Source organism: Fundulus heteroclitus, chromosome 13 (genome assembly GCF_011125445.2).
Source record: "Fundulus heteroclitus isolate FHET01 chromosome 13, MU-UCD_Fhet_4.1, whole genome shotgun sequence".
In the NCBI taxonomy this organism is placed as follows: Eukaryota; Metazoa; Chordata; class Actinopteri; order Cyprinodontiformes; family Fundulidae; genus Fundulus; species Fundulus heteroclitus.
In genome coordinates this window covers 19,700,558-19,722,627 of record NC_046373.1, presented here as the reverse complement: position 1 = coordinate 19,722,627, position 22,070 = coordinate 19,700,558, and the positions used below count along the sequence as shown (strand labels likewise).

The 22,070-nt window shown below is 45.3% G+C and overlaps 1 protein-coding gene across 3 annotated transcripts; it reads left to right on the top strand.

The window, feature by feature from the left end:
- Positions 1-649: 649 nt before the first annotated feature.
- On the top strand, positions 650-20,627 carry LOC105935146 (adhesion G protein-coupled receptor B1). Of its 3 annotated transcripts, none has more exons than XM_036145314.1 (32): positions 650-1,167; positions 3,722-4,605; positions 5,335-5,484; positions 5,582-5,680; positions 5,773-5,934; positions 6,199-6,363; positions 7,395-7,559; positions 7,652-7,816; positions 7,913-8,014; positions 8,106-8,212; positions 8,322-8,516; positions 8,644-8,712; positions 9,661-9,769; positions 10,117-10,260; positions 10,349-10,418; positions 10,530-10,632; positions 11,049-11,092; positions 12,443-12,569; positions 15,243-15,346; positions 15,451-15,553; positions 15,653-15,803; positions 15,926-15,995; positions 16,097-16,163; positions 16,273-16,358; positions 16,495-16,666; positions 16,801-16,896; positions 17,014-17,050; positions 17,170-17,786; positions 17,889-17,924; positions 18,049-18,153; positions 18,379-18,429; positions 18,648-20,627. In XM_036145314.1, the coding sequence occupies exons 2-32, from the start codon at positions 3,903-3,905 to the stop codon at positions 18,843-18,845; spliced, it is 4,572 nt and encodes a 1,523-aa protein (XP_036001207.1). In that variant the 5' UTR covers positions 650-1,167; positions 3,722-3,902; the 3' UTR covers positions 18,846-20,627. The 3 variants fall into 3 exon arrangements, with proteins under 3 accessions (XP_036001207.1, XP_036001206.1, XP_036001208.1); XM_036145313.1 differs by having other exon boundaries at positions 17,011-17,050; XM_036145315.1 differs by lacking the exon at positions 18,379-18,429 and having other exon boundaries at positions 17,011-17,050.
- The last annotated feature ends 1,443 nt before the right edge of the window (positions 20,628-22,070 follow it).

The window sequence follows — 22,070 nt, the reverse complement described above, 5'->3', positions numbered from 1 at the left end:
AAATGATTGAAGTGACTCCCAATGTATGTTCTGCAGTGTCACGCGTTCTCCACGCATGAATAAAAAACACCGTGAACATATAACATACTCTAATCTCTAATTAGACTTTAACGCCTTGCATGACTGCAAAGAGTCATAAAAAGGTCTCATGAGCGCACGTCCCGAGCTCCAACAAGACCCTTTACTCTGCAAATGTTTACGACGACATCCAGCTATGTCGCAGTGAAATTCATCTGGAAAACAATTGATCTCTCTTCACCGCGTCCCCTAGCTGCTGCCTGCACACCTATTCCGTTGATCCTCTTTCCGGTACCTTTTGGCTGTGCGTTCATACCTGCGTAGTTTGCTCTTCATTATCGTTTGTCTCGCTGCACAGGTCCCTCCCCTCCTCTGCCGGCTCAGCTCCCTCCCTCCTCCGTGCGCTGACACACTCCGTCTCTCACACTTCCACGCGCACGCGCGCGCGCGCGCCCTCGCACACATCGCCGCGTCTCCTCCGCACACTCGCCACGCGCTGTCCTCCCGCCTCCCCTCCCTCTCCCGTGATGCTGTCTCATTCACTTCGCTACTCCATCCACGCACCGCCTTGGGAGGGGCGGGGTGGGATATATAGCCGCGAGTGGAGGCCACAAACCACACTGAGACTGGACCCACTTGCAGTGCAAAGACCACAAGCAAGAAGACTCCGAAGCCGGGAGTAGAAGTACCAACTATTTTTTATTCTGGAGCTTAGAAAGAAACAAAGACACGCGAAAACGGACTGTCTTGCTGGAGCTCCGACAACAACCAATTTGTCCCTTCGCTATACGCCGCTTCCATCCTTTCGGATAGGCTATAGCAACTAAACGAAGTTGGTAGTAAACTCTTTGGAGTTTGGTTAGAGTCGCTTTTCATTTTTCTTTGCTTGTGAGAGTGGACTGCACTGAAACTTGGGATCGATCCCCGCTCCGGGGTTCGAGGGTTTTGGACCTGGCGCATTCTTTCGGCGGTCTGCAAAGAACTGCGAAAGTTTTTGGCCAGAGGCTCAGATCTGAAGTCTTTGAGGTCTAGTCAGACTTTTTTTTTCCGAGAGACGAACTCAGCAGCTGCTACCAGATCCGATCCGAGACGCTTGGACCGGACCGGTTAGAGAGCCGCTGATAAGACTTCAAAGAAGCATCTTTCGAGGTAAGAAGCGAGCGGGGAGTCTTTGTTAATTGGTCTGAGTGTGTTTTTTCTCGTGGTGAAGTTTTAAAGTGGAGCGTGTGAGCGCTGACCGTGGTGCTGAAACTCCTAAACTTTGCCTGAACTGCTTCTCAGTGAGAGCTGTTCCGCTGGTTTGGAAGATGCCAGCTCCTGTGTGCGTCTATGTGACAATGGCTGTTTATTAATTGTTTAAATGTTACACGGACACGCTGCTACTTGTCAAAGTAGTTTTGTGCTTGCGTCTTTGTGTCGACGAGCGAGGCAGCAGAAAGTTAAAGTGAGGCAACAGGCTGCTTCGTAGAACTTTCTGGTTTGCCTTCAATGTTTGAATCCTTCTGAAAGATTTAAACGTTGTTGCAGAGGCACTGATCATACACAATGCAAAAATAGTCAGACTGAATTTTTAAGAATTTTCAATCATCTGGATTAGATTTGCTTGATTTACTTAGTGAGTTTCCTATCCATGCAACAAATCAGCTTCATTGCAAAACTCTGCTTCAAACCCACAAACTGAGGTCCTTTCTGCAGTGTGCAATGAACCGTTTGCTGTTGTAAAAAAAAAATGTATTTCCTGCAGCGCTTTTAAGTCCACTTTCATGCACATTAAGAGTTTTCAATGCAGTGGCTGCAGTAAAAAAGAAATGTGATCATTTTGTGGAAGTAAAGAGAAATGAATGGGTGCAAAAACTGCTTCTGTCAAATGTTTTTCAGGACAACGAGGAAAGCTTGATCTTTCTGCTCAACTAATATTTTTTATTCAAATGAACATTCACTATAGAAAGTATGATATCCTAAATAACACTCAGGCAAAAATTTACTTACAAAATAATCCCTACTGGCTTTGGACAGTACCTAGTTTGACTCACAGAAAGCAGTCTGTAACATTTTACATTATATTTCTTTGCTTTCTGATTCAGTATTTGTTCAAACTACTAACCACAAGTTCATCTCTATCAGCAATCAAATCCTTGCAAGTGCCTTCACATTCTTTATTATTTCACAGTGATTTAGTCTTTTACTTAATCATTCCTGCCTTTGTAGCTTCTAAAAAGGTTTGTGCGTCAGCATGAACAGAAAGCATTTCACAGATGGCAAATACGGAGGTTTTTCACACTATTCTGCAGAAAATAAGCTCTGTCTCCATAACAACAAACTCCCCCTCTTAGGGCAGCCTGCTATGCACATTTCTTGTCTACGACAGCAAATGGACAAGTGTGAGGTAGGGGAAAATAGGTTTGGGGAGGGTGGAAGCAGATGGGGAGGGGAGGGAGAGTTCTCCCGCCACAGCTGGACTTTTCTTTTCAAACTCTTTCTCATCAGATGCCCATTCATGGAGCTTCCGGCTGTCAAAACAGCGAGGGGAGGGGGGAAGAGAGAAAGACAGGCGCTGACACATGGTAGAGGTCTCTGCTGCATTGCTCACAGAGATGATGAGATGAGCAGAGACGGAGGAGTGGGGAGGGAGCCAGGCAGGGAAGATGGGAGAGATGTGATAGATGTAATTATGAGTACTTTGCTTGAGAAGTGCAGGTGCTTCTCACAGTCGGTATATATGCATTCATTGTGCTATTGCTGCTTCATTTATATGGCAAACCCCACATGTAAATACACACTTCTGCTGCAGGCTCTGACATAGTAATTAATTTGTCCTACATTACCCAGTTCCTGCTGCATGAAATTCAGGAATCATATAATTACGAAAACTGCGTGATATAAAGACTAAGAGAGAACCCATGATAAAGCAGAAAACTAGTTCCGACTGCATGTGAAACCTGTTGCTGAGCAACAGCTTTACTCTCTTCTGAGCTCTAAGGAGTATTTTCTATCCTGTTTTACTTTGGTAATGCTGAGCTTTAGACAGCGACTCAGCAGAGCCACCAGTTTAGAAGAAGCATATTTGCAAGACACAAGACAAAAGCAATAAAATTACCCATATGCATAAGGAACCTCTGCAGGATTGGAGAAAGGGCATGCATAAAGCATATTTTCTCTCAATGCATTCACCGTAATGTGCAAAAATCAGATTCATTAACATAATTTCACTTTATTCCCTGCTAAGTAATGACAGGAATATTCCCAATGCAATTTCTGAGATGCCAGTGCAGGGTATGTGATCACCTCTCACTGCGGCTGCAGATATTTTTTTTACCCCTGTTTACCGCTTAGTAAGAGGATTGGATTGCACAAATAATGGTACTATTAAGCGTCTGCAGTTGCCAGTGGCGAAGCTTGTATGGACGTCAGACTGACGCACACAGTTAGGTGTGTGGGAGGAAAGAGCAAGAGCTTGGAGATACCAGCTCGCTGTGAAGGACTGTAATTGCTCCGCCACAGCAATTATTTTCCAGAAAACAGGGCGTTTTAGATCATTCAGCGTAGCCTGAAACACTGTGATACAGATCAGACAACAATTCCTGCTGCATAAATATGAGCTTAACAATGGGTTCAATTAAAATGCATTGTATTCTGCAGTGCATACTAATACCTATCAATTGGAAAGCACACTAACATGTTTTATGTATTTTTTTTTCAACAGATCCCTCTCTGAGGTAACAAATACTCTGATGCATTAAAACAAAAGCAATCTTCAGAGGGGTTTGCGAAGATAATCAAGAGATCTGAATCAAGTGCAGTAACTTGCAACAAAGAAATCAAAGAAAAAAACAGAGTTAAAACAACAGATTTCAGCAACACCATCCTCTATCTCAGCCGACCCAATGGCGTGGTCAGCTCTTACCGGCCCCTGTGTGGCCCTCATCCTGCTCTTCTTCGGTTTGACCTCCTGCACTCCCTCCGGACCGGCCTCTGCAACCTGTGCCACCTTGGAGCAGAGCCGCTTCTTTGGTGTGTTCTCCTCCACGACCACCCTACCCTCTGCGCCTTGCTCCTGGACCCTGCAGAACCCCGATCCACGCCGCTACAACGTCTACATGAAAATCACCAAGCCCACCGACTCCTGCGTGCCCCGCCAAATCAGGACCTTCCAGTTCGACTCCTTCATCGAGACCTCTCGCACCTACCTGGGTATGGAGAGCTTCGACGAGGTTGTCAGGTTGTGTGATGCGTCCACTACCGTCACCTACCTGGAGTCAAGCAAGCAGTTCCTGCAGATCCGCAAGGTGGCCCCAAGGAACGCCCTAGAGGCCATCGGGGAAGAGCATGGCGTCAGCGAGTTCAAGGCCGAGTTTCTGGTTGTGGGGAAGAGGAACCCAAGCATGCCCGCCTGCCAGATGTTGTGCCAGTGGTTGGAAAAATGCCTGAACAGCAGTACCCATGATTATCCCTGTGGCATCATGAACACCCCCTGCCAGTGCTGGGAGGCCCCAAAGAGGAAGCCAGGAAGCTGCTACAGAGGTGGCGTCTATGTTGAAAAATGCACCCCTGTTTCCAAAGACAACGGACGTGATGCTGAGATTATTAGTAAGTGTGGTTTTGACTTGTGAACTTTGAAAAAATGTTTAAGAAAACCCAGAAAATAATGAAGTCTCATGAGCAACTAATCTATCTGAGTAAGGGGATCACATTCTCCTAAACTAAACAGCTCTGCAGGCTCCAACCACCCATTGATTTTGGAGTGTGTCTAAAGGGCTGGTGAGAGCAATGATCCATGTCTGCAGAGCCAGAGTTCTTGATCTGCAACCCCACAAAATAATGGGGAGCAAATCAAAGCTGTTAGGGATATTTGCCGTTGCATCCTTAAGTCTAAGTAGCATCACCTCCTGCACCTCACACATTGCTCAGCCTTGCACAGAGAGCCTGTTTGTGTGTCGGGCTGGAAAGGAACACAAAGACCTCACAGTCGGCTGGCACCAGAAATCAAAGAGCTGCACTTGCTGTAACCATAGCAACATGCACTCGCACACACCACTGTGACCGCGGTTCACACCAAGTGGATCAAAGCAAAACAGTCGTATTTTCCAATGAAATGTCTATCCGCTAGAGTGCACAGCTCTGCTCACAAAGAAAAGTCCTTGCTCATTTCCCACGTATAAAGAAAACATTACTCACTTCCTGCTCTTAAACGCGAAGCTGCACAAAAGTAGTAATATAGTTTCAAATTGCTGTAATTTTTTTTTCTCTCAGCACTTGCAGTTTCCACTCCTTCTCAACATGTCCCCCCCATCATTTTTTTTTCGTTTCTCCCTGCAGAGAGCTGGGCAGTCTGGGGCCGCTGGTCCGTGTGTAGCCAGGAGTGTGGCGGCGGAGTCCAGGTGCGCAGCCGAACCTGCCAGCCCGAGGATGGAGTGTGTGAGGGAACAGTGGAGGAAGGCCGTGCCTGCAACCCTCAGGCCTGCATTGGTAAGCTGTAATTTTGTCATTAACTCAGAAACACTGCTGCAGGTGGATGGGCTTTAAATCCATAATTATGCATTTTTTTTACCTCATTCTCTCACAGGCAAAGAGAGGAGCAGGAGCCAAGGTCTCCGTGCCATTATTGGTCTGAAAAGAGATAACGCTGATGAGTCCCACCCTGGAGCTGTTGCAACTCAAACTGGTAAGACAGCAACAATGTCCTGCCACAAATAGAAGACTCAAGTGAAGCAACACAACCCCCTAACCTGAGAGTGTTTATTATTCTTACAACAGACACTAAGACAGATGAGTGGGCATCCTGGAGCGCGTGTTCAGTCACCTGTGGGGAGGGATGGCAGAGTCGTCTGCGCCTCTGTGCAACTTCTTCCTTCATCACCCAGTGCACTGGAGCCCTCCGTGAGAACAGACCATGCAACAACTCCGTCGTCTGCCCTGGTGAGTCTTTGAATCCTAACACGAGCATAGCAGAAAGCTTAAGTCTCAATCATATACTTTTATGCAAATTAAAAAAGTTAGAAAAGCATTTAAGCAGAAATTTGAAACTCAACCCAAAAGTCAGCGCACCTTTAAAAAGTTTTCAAAGAAGCACAGATCATTTAGAGTCATGATCTGCTGAGGATTTTCAACAAAATACCTTATATTGTTCAAATAAATAATGTCGTCGTTAATTAAATCATGTCTGTCATCACATGCTTACAGTGAATGGTGCTTGGGATGAGTGGACCCCCTGGAGTCTGTGCTCCTCCACATGTGGTCGCGGTTACCGTGACCGTACCCGCACCTGCAAGCAGCCCCAGAATGGAGGACAGCCTTGCCGCGGAGCCACAAGACAAACCAAGTTCTGCAACATCGCTGTCTGCCCAGGTAAATAAAAAATAATTTCTGTTACTTTGGAGGAAAGAAATCCTAAAATTCCGTTTGAGTGCCAAATTGTTATGTTAATACTTCACAATAACAAGCTCAGGATGTGATGCTTAACCCGTAATCTGACTGATTCATTTATGAGAGCCTAATTAAGTCACCTAATTGGATCGGCATCATCACAACTGCAATGGCAGGTTGCAATTTCATCTGACTCACCAGAATAAAAGCGTCTGTGGATGTTAGTCAGTGGCCTCATAACAGCTGCCTGTGACTCACTCTGTGCTCATGGTCACTGGTAAAAGTCACTCTTCTATAGCACCACCTACACATGTGCAGAAAAAGTTGTACTTCGAAAGTTTCTGCATCACCGAGTGGATTTTTTTTTCTTTTTTAGATTTAATTGTCCTTTAAACATGCTTTTTTATGTCAGGTTTCTTTTTTATATTGTTAGAGTTTTTTTGTAGTTGCACCTTATCACCAGCAGGTGTCTCTGTTTGGCAAGCTAAAACAGAAAAGGGGGAGCTGGAGAGCTTAAAGTCATTACCTCGAGATGATTGAGTATTTTCTTTGAAACTCAAAGGAAATTAAGTTTATGATTAATACCAGTTTTGGCTGTGATAGAAATATAATTTTGTCTTAGAAATAAGTGGCAATTGCAATTAAATTGCTTTATTTTCACATTTATTCTATTGAGCTCGTACCAAGTTCTATCATTCAAATAGTATTCTTCCTTATTAACCTGTCGCTGAATTTGATCAAAAAGTTTTAGCTACAATTGCATCCATACATTGGCAAAAACGATTAACCGATACAAACTTTAAACATTCCAAATCAGAGTTTGAACTTGATAGTTGAAGGGCAGATGACTGAGTTTCAACTTTTTGTTCTGCTAAAGCTCAGCAGAAGTGGGTCATGTGAGATGTTAGTAGCCTCGGCGAGTTTCTCATGGTGTCCACTGAGGACTGAGGGTCTGTCTTGTCCTTGCCAAGCCCATAACTCTCCTGTGTGCGCACTCCTCTGCTTCCCTCTAGTGGATGGATCCTGGAATGAGTGGTCTGCCTGGACTACCTGCTCAGCCTCTTGCTCCAATGGCACCATGCAGAGAACCAGGGAGTGCAACGGGCCATCTTACGGAGGCTCAGAGTGCCACGGTGGCTGGAAAGAGACAGCGAACTGCTTCCTGAAAGAATGTCCCGGTAAGCTTTCAAATAAATCCCAGATCCAAGTGCATTTTATTCATTAGGGCAGAATTGATGGTGTTTATATGAGTATATTTTAATGCCTGCAGTTAATGGAACTTGGCATCCATGGAGCTCATGGGGAAGCTGCAGCAAGACTTGTGGTGGAGGCATCCAGCAGAGACAGAGAGCCTGTGAGGGACCTTTCTTTGGAGGAGAACCTTGCCCCGGTGAAACCAGGGAGCAGAAACGCTGCAGTGAGAAGAGATGCCCTGGTTAGTGTTTCTAGCACGATAATTTAATAGTTTTTTTTTTTTAGAAAGCCAAAAGCAAACAAGAAACTTATGCAAAAAACTGGTTCTAAATTCTAGAGCCCCATGAGATCTGTCCTGAGCAGAACACCGGAGACATTGTGTGGAAGAAAACCCCCGCTGGAGATGTTGCTGCCGTTGCCTGCCCTGCTGATGCCTCAGGTACTTTCACGGCCTGTGCGCTGACTTTACACATTAGCCTTTCCCTCATCCACACTAAAACTAATCCAAGAGTTATTCGTCTCATCAACAGGTCTGATTCTGCGTCGCTGCACCCTCGACGCTGTAGGTCTCGCTTCTTGGGAGAACCCCACTTACATCCAGTGTGTTTCCAAGAACTACGAGAACATTCAGATGCTGGTAGGCCTCCTAAAAGTACAGATAAAGTTCAAAAAAATCGATTTACAATTCACTTTACTGGAGAGTTAAAAAAAAATACATAAGTAACCTTTTCATTCTGTCTCTGCAGTCAAGGGACTACATCTCCAAAGCACAGATTGGGCAAAGCATTGATGGTGTTGCCGAGGTGATTTCCCGCTTGAGATTCTCCTCTGATGAAAAAGCCAAGTACAGCGGTGACCTTTTGGCCATAATGGAGATCCTGAAGAACACCACAGAGTTGTACAAGGGAACCAGACTGAGGCTGAGCAACGCTGATGTGGAGGTACGCTCAAACTGCTTTAAGAGATTCACAACTCTAGAGTTCATCATTTTTCAGGAAACAATTGCATCTAATCAAGATGGTCTCGGTGTCTTCTCACACCTCTGCCTTTGTATTTGACGATCTGCAGAACTACGTCCAGACCATCAGCAACCTACTGAAGGAGGAACACCGTGACAAATGGGAAGAGGCACAACTGGTACGTGATAAGAAGGTGTGACTGTGAGAGTTCACAAAAGCAAAGGGGGAAAAATAAGTCTATTATACTGAGGTTGTCTAACTGGGATGAGTGTGTGGAGAAGAAAATATCTGCAAGAGAGTACATAAGTGCCCAAAAGATAAGGAGCCCAGGCGACACGTGCACTGAAGTAAACATTTATTCACCCAAACCTTTTAATTGGAACAGAAGTTGGAAAGAACAAAAAATTACACGAGATGCGCAGACATTTACTCATCAAATTTGTTAAACTGAGATTAGCCCGAACAGAACATTGTCACGTTCGACCAACTGTTGTCGAACCTCCTCCGCACTCCAGTGACGCTCGTAATGTTCCTGCAAGTTTCCCAAGAAAGCCCTGCCTCCAAAAAAAAAAAAGTTGTTATGGACGCACACTTTCATGCACAAACCGATCCGAGAGCAAGAGGGCGAGTTACCGAGGCCCCTGCCTCTCTGAATCAGGGAAAATCACTACTCCCACTCTGCAATCTGCGTGTCTCCATGCCATCCCACATACTGACGGCTGCTGCTGTATAGAAACACAGAGAGAACATCGCATGCGAAAGCACACACCTCGCGCCCACGTCGCTGCTCTTCTGCGTCAGACACACGCAAGTCAGGTGGCCCTCCTCTTTCACTGAGAGAAAAAGAGACAGGACAAAATAAAAAATGCAGAGGATGAATCAACGGCCTGCCCATTTATGGCCCTGCGGAAGTTCAGCGGTTGCATAGCAGCAAGAATTGTGCGCTTTCTCCTCTTTTCAGTCAGCCGCTGAGCGCTCTGAAATAATAATAAGTACTGGCTGCAACCTGCGCGTCCACGAATAATCACTAAACTGTAGCTATGCTTGACTGAGCGAATAAACCAGATTTGTACGCTGCTATATCTGAATGTTCTTTTTCTCTCTCTCTCCATCTTTTCTTGTTTAGATGGGTGCCAACATCAAGGGGTTCCTCCGCCTTGTCGAGGACTTTGTGAACATGATCGGCACACAAATGAGCGGCTTTCAGGACATTTATGAGGTCACCGAGAATTTAGGTGAGCTCAGTTCATGGTCAGAATGATTTATCCTATTGAAAACCCAGAAAGTCCATCAATCTCAATATACCTGCTGCACAAGCAGAACCTGAATGCACTGGTAATCCATTAGACACTCAAGTTCACCAGCTGCTATCTGTAAGATGTAATAGTTTATGTGGCAAGCTCATTTGACACAATTGAATACATTTTGGAGAATAACTTTGTAGGAATAGCTATATGGGAAATGCAAACGTCACATGCTGAACAGAGAAGATGGTATCCTATGCCGATTTATGAATTCAACATCTTTTTGAGGGTTACCTACTCACAATGACCCCTTGTATTTTCCCATTTGTCCTTTTCAGTGCTGAGCATCCACAAGCGCCCAACAACCACAAGCTCTAACTTCACCTTCCCCGTGAAGGGCTGGAGGGGGATGCTGGATTGGGTAAGGACCTCTGAGGAGAAGATCTCCGTGGCCCGTGACGCTCTGTCACTCAAACCATCTGGTAAGATCATATAAATGTAACATTTTGTCATAGAAGTGTGAGGTTTAGATTGAAGACTAACTGGGTGTTTATTTTATGTTTTTTCCAGAAGGCAATGATGCTTTTGTGACCGGCATTGTCCTCTACAGAAACCTCGCTTCAATTATGTCCTTCCACAGGTAACATTACTCTGTTTTGATTATTAAGACCTCATCTTCGTGCATTCCTATTTCCAAGTCTTACACGTCCGAGATCTAGTGTTGACGGTGAAGTGTGCTCTTCCTCCACAGCAACACCACCCTGCTCAACTCCAAGGTGGTAACCGTGATTGTCAGTCCCACCCCGACCCTCCTGTCGACCCCCGTGGAGATCGAGTTCCCCCACCTGCACAATGTAAGTCCCCTAACGATCAACCTAATGAGGGGGAAAAAAATGTCAGCCTCCCTGTGAGTGTTCAGCACAGAGAAGAGAGTCTGACATTTTCCTGACATTTGCTGCGACACCTTGACTTCTGCATCGGCTTGTGGCAGCTGAGACCCAGCGAACCTCTCCGAAGCGACCAAATGGTCGCCTGAGGATGAGACATCATGCGCAAAAATTAGAGTCCGCAGCTGATAAGTGGCTGTTTTTAGTTTCATCAATGCATCACAAGGGAGGGGGCGAGAGAAAAAAAAAACTGTGGGCATGTCTCTGCCGGCAAGCTGTTGCATCTCACACGTTTGTAGTAAGGTGTCCCAGCCTACATGTTTCCATTTTTTCTACTGAGAGATTCCTCACACTAACCATCTCCATCTGCCTCTTCTTTGCAGGGCACCGTGAATGAAACATGCCTCTCATGGGACGAGAGCGAGACGTAAGTGTTAACTGATGTTTTTTGTTTTTTTTTCCTTGAATGTGCATTTGACCATCACTCTCATCGATTTATTTACTTTTAAGTAAAAGGGATGGCCTTTTCAGTTGAAAAAGGTGCTGCTTGTCTGGTTCTTTGCAGGCACACCTCAGTCACAAATTCATTGAAAAGAAAACAATAGTTATTCATGTCAGTCATTTGTGACAAGGAGGAGAAAGGAAAACTACATGTGCCAGCTGAACCCCCAGGTGTAATTGACTGTCCCGCAGCCAGGCAAAGTAGAGAAACAGTTGTCCACGCTTGTTGGCTTGCAGCTAGTTTCAATCTTTACACCTTTGTGTACTTTAGATCAACTGATCTCCAATGGTTACAGTTGTAGACCTCTAGCGTTAGGAAGTATTTGTGCAGGAACAAACAAGAAAGGAGCTACCACACTTTCTCATAAAAACACCCATAGCTGAGGCAAGCAAGACTGGGAAAGAAAATGTAATTACCTCATAGACTTTCAGGTTGGGGGGGGTGGGGATATGACTCCAGTCAAATTAGATTCAGTTTAAACAGCAGATGTGATTAATGCGCAAACAGAGGCAGGATGGAGCACTGGCTGACAGCACATTTTGTGGGGGTCACTGTTTGCTTGCATAAATCAGCGGTCTGATCAAATGAAGAACTCCATTAGCTTCTCCATGACATATATATATATAGAATACCATGCAGGTTTTAATGAAAATAAAGCAGATATGCATTATGCTTTACTATAGTAAAATGTCACAGCGTTTTTGCCCTGTGACTACTTTCCTAAGATAGTGTGAACCTGCTGGCTATGTGATGCCAGTCAGAAGCTGGGGGTTATCGAATCCTGTTGCTTCTGCAACCACATCAAACAAATGCATGTAGGGATGTACAGTATGAGCTCTCAGATAGGGTAAAAAATGGCCGTAAATCATGGTGCATGTTTTCCTTCTTGTTCCTTGTCCACCGTGAGGACTGTGTGATAAGCATTATGCTAATTGTGGCATTTGGGAAGATCTGTCACTATTAATCATAACGCACATTCCAATTATCACACGCACACGAATCCCTAGATGCAAATTTGCATCCCAAGCTGCAAATATATATTTGTCTCTCAGATAAAAAATTTTTTGGCATCCTTGTTCATGTTAATGGACTACTTAAAGAAAAATCATCTCGTTATAATCTGGTTTATTCTTGTTATTCGTTTTTCCACATTCTCTCATCACATACCCCTTTTTTGTTCTCTCTTTTTTTTTAAAAGACACAGAGAAAGCGCTCAGATCAGAGATTTGTCAGCTCTCTCCTCTCCTAACTCCCCCTCTTCTCTCTCCTGTGCAGCTCCTCTCTTCTTGGCTCTTGGTCTGCGCGGAGCTGCAGAGCGGTGCCCGTTCATTCACACAGAACCAAATGCGTGTGTGACAGCCTCTCCACCTTCGCCATTTTAGCACGCGTCAACTTCGACTCGGTAAGTCTCCTGTCTGTTCCCACTAAGGGCTTGTTTTTTTTTCTTCTTCTTCTTCTCTCTCTTTTTTTTCTTCCTCCTTCACACGGTGTGCATGCTAAATGTCTCCTGCGGCGTGAATGCGGTGCAGCCAGTGAGCGGATGGGGGGACTTGTTGTTTTCCAGTGGGGGGCTTTTGCAGCAGCGCTCCTTTGTCTCCGCGCAGGTGCCGCGGATCGGAGGACCTGCGTGTTTCTCTACTGAAAAAACACAATCGAGCAACGAGTTGGCGTTACGTTTTCTAACGGGGGGTGAAAATGCATTTAGATGTCAATGTCTGGTGAAGATTAATAGCATCTTCGTTACGGCAATCAGTCCAATTGACAGTGCACGCAGAGGCGATGTCACTTTATCTTGCAAAAAAACATAAGGAAAGGTGCACAATAAATTAACAATTGCTTAATATTTGCTCTATTTGTTTCCGTTTTGGTTGTTTTCGAGCATGCATGCTATAAAAGTAACCACGGTGCATGGACGTATTCCATGCGCAAAAGCGATATAAGTCGTTCAGCTTCCACCCTGTCATCTTGAGGCTTTAAAAGCGCCAAGCGGAGGGAAAAGCATCACCTGAAATCTAATCAACAGATAACAAAGAGATCCCTCCGTTTTTTCTTGATGTCCTCATTAGTTTGCAGATAAGCACATACCTAAGCAAAACCCTTTAATTATTCTTTATTTCATTTATGCTTCGACTTGTTTACATCCCGGATTTGATTTGACCTGCTCTTGCCAATCTGAGCATCACCTCCCTCCTCCTCTCAGCATCAGCCACCACAGTAGAAAAGGGAAAAAGAAAAAGAGGCAGCTGAGCCAATCATCCCCTCTCTGCCAATATCTCCGAATTCTCAATTACACGCACCCCCACCCTCCTCCTGCTTCGACTTCTCTTTCTTCTCCGGTCGCAACAGCAGGATTTGAAATGCCAGGGAGGCCGACCAATGAGAGACAGACGTCTGGTCATGCACCGATGGCAATGCACTCCCTTCTTCTTCCTTTCCCACCACCACCCCCATCCCCACATCGCCTGCCTCTTCACCTATCCTTTGATGTGCGCTGTGGACATTTTCAATAACAGTGTCTTCCACGAAGAACACCGGTGAGATTTGCATGACAGAAAAGGGTGAGCTTCGGAGTGGGGGTGAAATCAGCCAGGTGTTGCGGGTCTCATTCGATGTGCTTGAGACATAACGGTCCCCCAAAAGCCAATACCCTTGATCACTCCCAATATACAGTTTTAAAGAACGGAAAAGGAAAAGGAGAGCACACCATCCGGTCAAGGACGTGCTTCATATTTAGGTCCAACTGGCTGTCTGGAGCTCACTGAGCCAAGGGAGCAAGATCTGACCCAGATACCGAGAGGGAAGGAAACAGGACACACTGTTATCAACCGTGTTATACCCCAGATTCCCTGCAAGCTGAGGCAGTATGACAACTTACCCCTCTGCTAAATGCCATCTGGTTGGGGATGCAACTCGTGTAGAGTTTGAAACAAATTTAACACACTAAATTGGTCTCATTCTGCCACAGGAGAAATTCTCCATCTGCGCTTTGATGTTTGGGAAGCATCTTCCCGTCATACTTGTAATCTGAGTTGCACCAACCAGGCTTTTCCTGGCCGGTGCCGATTTGGGATTTTCCTAAAGGCCGAACCTGCCAATTCCCTATTTTATTTCTAAGGACAATAACATTAAAACAGAAACGAAATATGCAGATTTTTCAGCTTTTTCATATTGCCTAAAACGACTTAAATTGGTGCTAATTTATTCCCTGCATATCCTCTATATGCTAGGATATTTAGTTTCTCACCGTTTAAAGACAAATCACTAGTTTTTCGTCTTTTTGCCCTCTTAGACCATTATTAGTACTATAATTGCAACATTACTGAAAGGAGGAGCCTTAATAATGCTCATCCTGCTCACACTCTGAGGTGATGACAACTGGATTAGAGGTGTGAGCATAACCCAGAGCCTCATTAAAAGCCTGGAGAGTAAGTGCGAGATGCACAAGCTGGGGGTGGTGGAGGTGTACCAGCAAAGAGGAGAGGCAATAAAACAACCCCTCCCAAAGTCTAATCCAACATTAGCTTGGCGCCAGGAGCCATGTTGAAACACAGAGCGGTCAGAGCCGCTGGCGGCAAGAGCGGGCGCTAGGTTGCTGTCAGAGATCAGAAGGGGCCCCGGTGGTGGCAGATTAATGCGCCGCTAATGCAGGTGATAATGGTCCACCTGTTCCCGTGCAGCTCCCCGGAGGTAGAACAGGAGCTGCGGGTTGGCAGCAAAATATTGAGGACACGCCAAACAGGAAAAAAAAAAAAAAAAAAAACAGCATCGAATCCTCACCCCCTCCTCCACTGACTCCAAAGCCCACCACCGTTTGCTAGTTCAGCCTTCCATCTTTTTGACACGTTCACCTTGGGGTCACCTTGCCTAAGCCGTGGCCTGATTGTGCCATTCAGCTGTTTGCCCCTGAGGGAGCCGTCTGCTCTTCCAGATAGTGCTCACCCAGAGGCTTCCTATTCTTACCGCTGTGTGTGTGTGTGTGTGTGAGCGTAACTGGTTTCTCCGGGTGCATGACTGCCTGTGTGTGTTAGTAATCATCGCTAAGAGGCATGTTTTTGCTCTTGTCTTCCCTGTGCAGATCATGGACAAGGCAAACCTCCCGTCCGTTACGCTCATCGTCGGCTGTGGGGTCTCTTCCCTCACCTTGCTGCTCCTCATCATCATCTACGTCTCGGTTTGGAAGTAAGTGTGCCTCCGAGCAAATCAGCCTCTAATATTACATGATATGAAGTGATTTATCGTCCGACCCCTAACCCTTTTCTTCTCTTTTTTTTTTAAATTTTCAGGTACATTCGCTCAGAGCGTTCCGTGATCCTCATCAACTTTTGCCTCTCCATTATATGCTCAAACGCCCTCATTCTGGTCGGACAAACCCAGGCTCGCAACAAGGTAAGCCGCGCTCCGAATCTGACCCGCGGCGTCTTAACAACCTCTCGGGCGCAGATTTCTCACCGTACCTCTCTATCTGCTTCCCCCCGGTCCCCACAGGTGGTGTGCACTCTCGTAGCTGCCCTGCTGCACTTCTTTTTCCTCTCGTCTTTCTGCTGGGTGCTGACAGAGGCTTGGCAGTCCTACATGGCTGTCACTGGTCGTCTGCGCAACCGCATCATCCGCAAGCGCTTCTTGTGCTTGGGCTGGGGTAAGAGGACAAGGCTTTTGATGCATCTCGTTTCCTATCAGTCTTGCAGGAGTTTTTTTTCTTTATGGCCTTTATCCCGTTGGCTCCAATTGTAATGCATGTTTTTTTTTTTTTACTTTCAGGACTTCCTGCTCTGGTAGTCGCTGTGTCTGTGGGTTTCACCAAAGCTAAGGGATATGGCACCGTCAACTAGTAAGTTTGGCCTCATATTCCACTCTTGCTTTATGCTGCTTTCATTCTTCTTTTTATTGGATAAAACAATAATTAATCTAATGAATCCTTCTCTTTCATAGCTGCTGGCTGTCTCTTGAGGGCGGACTCCTCTACTCTTTCGTTGGACCCGCTGCCGCTGTTGTTTTGGTTCGTATTCTAGACTTTGATTTCCAAGTTTTACAGTAAACACAGGCTGTTTTTTATCTTTTATCCATCACCCTGCATTGTCTAATGCATATTTTATTTATTCACACAGGTGAATATGGTCATTGGTATTCTAGTCTTTAACAAGCTCGTTTCCAAGGACGGCATCACTGACGTGAAACTGAAGGAGAGAGCTGGGTAGGTCTTATTCACCAAGAACCTCCATGAAATGATTTGGAGGGTGTAATATACCTTTATGGGGTTTATTGAAACTTATACACAGCAGTCAGGGTGTGAAACTCAAAAACTAATGTGATGTAATGTCATCCTGCAGGGCATCACTGTGGAGCTCCTGCGTGGTTCTCCCTCTCCTTGCTCTCACCTGGATGTCTGCTGTCTTGGCCATCACCGACCGGCGCTCCGCCCTTTTCCAGATCCTGTTTGCCGTTTTCGACTCTCTGGAGGGCTTCATCATTGTCATGGTCCACTGCATCTTGCGTAGAGAGGTAAGAAGGCACTAAAACCAAACGAATTGAAAGGAATAAAGATTTTTTTATGTCATGATTTCGTTCTTTTCTGATCGGGTTAGATGAGCTGGAATGTTGTTACCAATTCTCTGAATCTTCTGTGTATTCATTAGGTTCAGGACGCTGTGAAATGCAGAGTAGTTGACCGCAAAGACGATGGGAATGGAGACTCTGGCAGTTCTCATCACAACGGCCACCCCCAGCACATGGTGAATATCTTGGCCAATTGCCTTTTTAATGTCTTGAGTGCTTTTTAAATTTATTCCTAAATGAATATATGCATGCATTAAGCGCTAATAGCATTTATTTTTTTCTTTTATCAGCAGTCTGATAATGAAAAGGACGGGGACTCAAACAGACAAGGTAAGGCTAGCACTTAAAAAATCTTGGCTTGCCTGCCAAATTTATACATATATTGATTGAACCTTTCATTCGAGGCATTGTTGCTTGTTTTTCTAATCTTTTATTCTTTTTCCTTAAAGGAATGATGAGTTCTTCTGAAGAAAAGATGACTCCTCCTCAGATGCAACTTCCAATGGGCTCCAACTTCCACACCCTGCCATCCAAGGGCAGCCACATGCAGGCTGTCCCCGAGTACTCCAGCCACACTCTCACCCTGAAGAGAGAGAAAAGCCGCCTGCCCGGAGGGGTCGACCCCACCTGCGGGAACCCCGTGTACGTCTGTGAGGGGGAGCTCTTCAAGCAACTCGACGTGGACCTGGCTCTGGCTCAGGCGGAGGGCAGCGTCTCCGACGGCAGCGGCTACGTCCTTCTGCCCAACACTACGTCCACCCTGAGGTCCAAACCCAAAGATGACCCGACAAAGTACAACATCAGCGTGGATCAGCTGCCGCAAGCCCGGCTCATGCACCTCGGCGGACCCTTCGCCGAGCCCCAGGCTGCCTTCGGGATAGGCTCAATCCCAGCCGACCAGGTCAGCGTGTCGTACTCAGAGAGGGACTCACCCATCCAGAACATCCACAACATGTCCAGCGAGTCGCACATCACCCACAGCAGCTTGGAGAACACCTTCGAGTCCATGAACTCAATGATGTCCAAGAGCGAGACTATCTCCACCCTGTCCATGAGCTCCTTGGAGGTAGGAAGAGATAAGGCTGCTGCTTTATGCGTTTTCTAAAACATGTTGTTAACGTGTTTCAGAAGTTTAACTCTATTCTTTTTCCCTACTGTTGGATTGCAGCGACAGAAATCCCGTTATGCAGAGCTGGACTTTGAGGTAAATAACATTAGAATGTATTTCTCCTTCACAATTATAAAATGTGCATGCTGCGTTTAACTCCCGTTTTTTTTTTTTTTGCACGGGCTAATCTTGGGAACTTTTGTTTTTCTGTCTTCTCTAGAAAATCATGCACACCAAGAAGCGCCACCAGAACATGTTCCAGGACCTGAACAGGAAGCTGCATCACACCGAGAAAGACAGAGAGTCCCCAGCATCTGACAGCAAGGTAACACCTCGTCATATTACGTTCATCGTTTACTTCCACTGTCACTTTCAGGAAATATATTGAACATACAATACAAAAAAAAGAGGCAATCATACAAAAAAAAAAAAAAAAAGGAAACAAACAAAAAAATGACCTTAAAAGTGAGGTGCAACATCGTGTATAGAACTAAAGTTGTTGGTACCTGGAGGTCATTTGAATAAGGATGTATTTTCTTCCTTCTTACAGTCTGTGAGATGGAGTGTGTCTTCAGGAGGAAGTGACAAAACAAACCACAGCGTGAGTGTTTATATACAACCTCACACTCTCTCTAAATGTCTTCCCTGTAGATGAGACACACCTTCATATAGTCCAATGCCTCAAAGAAGGAGCTATTTCTCCGATTTCCCATCATTAGAAGCTCATTTCACCTATTATAATAACACAATGCAATAATTGCCCCAAAAGGTGTTGAAGTGACACCAGTTCTAAACGCTGCTGTCTTTCTGCTCCGACAGGACAAACAGCAGGCTCCCATGGAGAGGTCGTGGGAAGGGGTCCGGGGGATCCCTCAGTCGCCGCCCGCATGGGTGCGTAAAGACATGGAGCCTCTCGCCGCCTCACCTCTGGAGCTTCACTCTGTGGAGTGGGAGAAGACGAGCACCACCATCCCTCTGGTGGGGCAGGACATTATTGACCTGCAAACGGAGGTCTGAGGGGGAGTAGGGGGGCCAAGCGAAGCCGCCTTGTTTCACCTCGGTCACCTTTTTTGGTTCAGGAATGGGATCCTTTCATGGATGACGGTAGACGAACCAAAAGAGGAAGGAAGTAGCTCCCAGAATCATTGTCTTCAAACCCTCAGCCAGAGCGAGAAGGGTAGGAAGAGAAGGAAGTGATGGAAGAGTGTGGGGTTGATGGCAATGGGGATGTTTAATGTAGCTTCTCAGTGGTGGAGTCTCACCCGAGTGCTCCTACAGCTCAAAGAATGGGTTGGCGGGAGAGGTCAGTGGCGTCCACGGGCTGGGACTGTCTGTGGCTCCATAGACGCTTCCCCCCGGCAGTTTTCCTGGACCCCTGCAACCCGGGGCTTTCAGAGGATGTGCTCGACATGTCTGTGCTTCTCTTTTATTCCTTCAAATCGACTTTGGAGAAAAAAAAAATTAAGTAACATTGAAAAACTTTAAAAATCCTCCCTGCTTCCCGGGAGGCACAGCCGGAACTCTCTTCCACGACGAGACAAAACGCAAAAGAGAGAGAGAGAGAGAAAAAAAAAAGGGATTTCATCCTCCAAGACGATGGACTTTAGCAAATGGGCACACACTTTGGTTTTCTTTTTTCGTGCAGTGTTTTTATTTTTCTCTTTTCGAGTTTTTCAGCACCCGAATCCAACTATCGCGAGCAGAAAATGAGACTCTTTGTTTGAGACAAAAACATTTCTGAAGACAAGTTAATTCACCTTGGTAGTGCTTCTCACTGGGTTTGTCTTTGCTATTAATTATTTCCAGTGCTTTGTCTATAGTTTTGAGTTGTCTCCCCTTTTAGTCATCTCTGTTGTTTTATGTTACCCAACAATACAACAAAAACAGGATCTAATGCATCCACAATGTGTTGTGAGCCCATATGGTCTGCATCGGGACAAACATATTGAGTGGCGATGGAAGTGCCGGTTGGTTGGATTTCCTGGTAACCACAGTATTCCGCTTTGACACCATAACACCAGCACCAGGATGAACACGGACTCTCACACGGAAAGAGCAGTGCACTCTTGGGAATTGCTGGCTGGACACCTGGCACAAAGATGCAGGCTCTTCCATGTCGTACATGCGGATTTTAAAGGCCTTTTCATCATCGCACTTTTTTTGTTTCTCAGCCTTGCAGGACTCTTGGACTGAGCAGAGACTTCGACACATTTTGTGTTTTCAGCCATCAAGTGTGTAACAGTGCAATATGATGGGCGCTTGATGCTCAAGCAATGACTGATATTATGATCTAGGCAGAGTTTTTTCCTACCGATACTTTGAAAAATTTTATACCATCTTCCATATATATTTACAGTGCAAATAGATGCTTTATGAGAATATTGTATTAGGAATTTATCCACTAGAGGTTTGTTTGCACAAGACTCCATATTTGGAGTTGTCTGTGAAAATTAAGCATTCTTCTATATTTAAAAAAAGATGATATAGAGTGAATGAGTCTCTGATTATCTCCTAATTGTTCTTCAGGATATTTGTTATTACTCTCCGCTGTAAAGCAGTGGGTAATATAACCTCATGTCTTCTGTAACAGTGTGTTACTATAACTCGACTGTATGTTCTACCAGCCAATTCCTGATATGTTTTTTTATTTCCTTGTCCTGCCTAAAACCCGACTTTAGTTACCTGTATTGAGTAATTTCTTGTCGAGATTTCTGTTTTAACCTATGTAAATGTACAGTTTTCACAGCACAAAAATGATTGTGAAATATTTCTAATAAAACAAAAACCAATATCAAATTATCTGAAACGTTTTTTTCTCTTTTTTATTGATCCATTGCATCTTCTTTAAGCCTTCTTAAAAGGAAAAAAAACGACTTCTGCTTCAGAGTCAAATTGGCTTCTCTGACTTACAATTAATTCCAATAAATTATAATGATCGAAAAGCTAATGTAAATTAATTAAAAATGTATGAATTCATGACATGACACACAATGTTTTTCAGCCATTTAATCAAAGTTAAAGAGGGCGACCCAGAAGTTGTCCTAAGGGGGCACAGAGTTCAGGCTGATAGCAATGGCACAGGAGGTCATGAGGCCAAAGGCAAAGGAGGGCTGGTGCCAATGAAGAGCCATTGTCAGGAGGCTGGTCAAGCTTTCTCAATCGAGACCGAGAAAGCAGCATGGACTCCAAGGGAGCCCCCGATAGAGCTCAGAGGCAGGAATGTGAGGCAGAGGCAAGCCCACCTGGTCCCCCTTATCCAAGAACTCAGGAACAGGAACGTGAGGCTTAACCTGGAGCCTTAGAAGGTTGAACAGGAGGTTCAGATACCGACAATGATGAGAATGACAGAGCAGGAGGTGCAGCTGATAGCAATGATGATGACAACAGAATAGTGGGTTCGTGGATGGGCATATGGCAATACTGAGTTTACTGTTACTGACAAGGGCGAGGAAGCTCCAGCCCTTGACAAGGGTATGGAAGCTGTACTATGCTGTACATCAAAGGGAGTTACGTAAGAAGAGGCAAGAGGCGCAGGAGAACTTTGGGCTCCGGAGTGCTGAGGAGAAGTCAAGAGTCGAGAATGCTGAGGAAGAGCCAGGGTTCTGGTGCTTAGAGGCGACAAGGAGTGGCCTCTGGTGCTCAGAAGTGATGATGAACAGTCTGTGGTGTTCAGAGTTGACAAAGAGTAGACTCAACTCAATTCAATTCAATTTTATTCAAATGCCGCCAATTCACAACACGTCATCTCAAGTCAAATTCAATCAAATCATTCAAAAAGTTTTCTATCACAGTTGATTGCATCAAGTCTTGACAAGCAGTATTCACTCATGAAGAAGCGTAGAGCCACAGGGACAGTCGTCTGGATTGTCTATGGCTTTGCAGCAATCCCTCATACTGAGCAAGCATGAAGCGACAGTGAAGAGGAAAACTCCACTTTAACCTCCAGCAGAATCAAACTCAGTATGAACGGTCCTCTGCCTCGACCGACTGGGGTTTTGAGAAGACAGAGCAGAGACGCAAGACAGACAAAAAGCACAGAAGCACACATTGATCCTGGAATCATTTCTATGTTAAATGGATTAACGGATGATCTGTCTCCCTTGGATGATGTAACAGCTAACAGAACGCCAGACCAGGTGTACCTACTATGAAGGAAAAAAATGACAGAGAATAAAAGGTAAAAGTTGAAATAACAACAAACAATGCAAACAGTAGGAGAACTCAGCAGAGTGAGAAAAATAG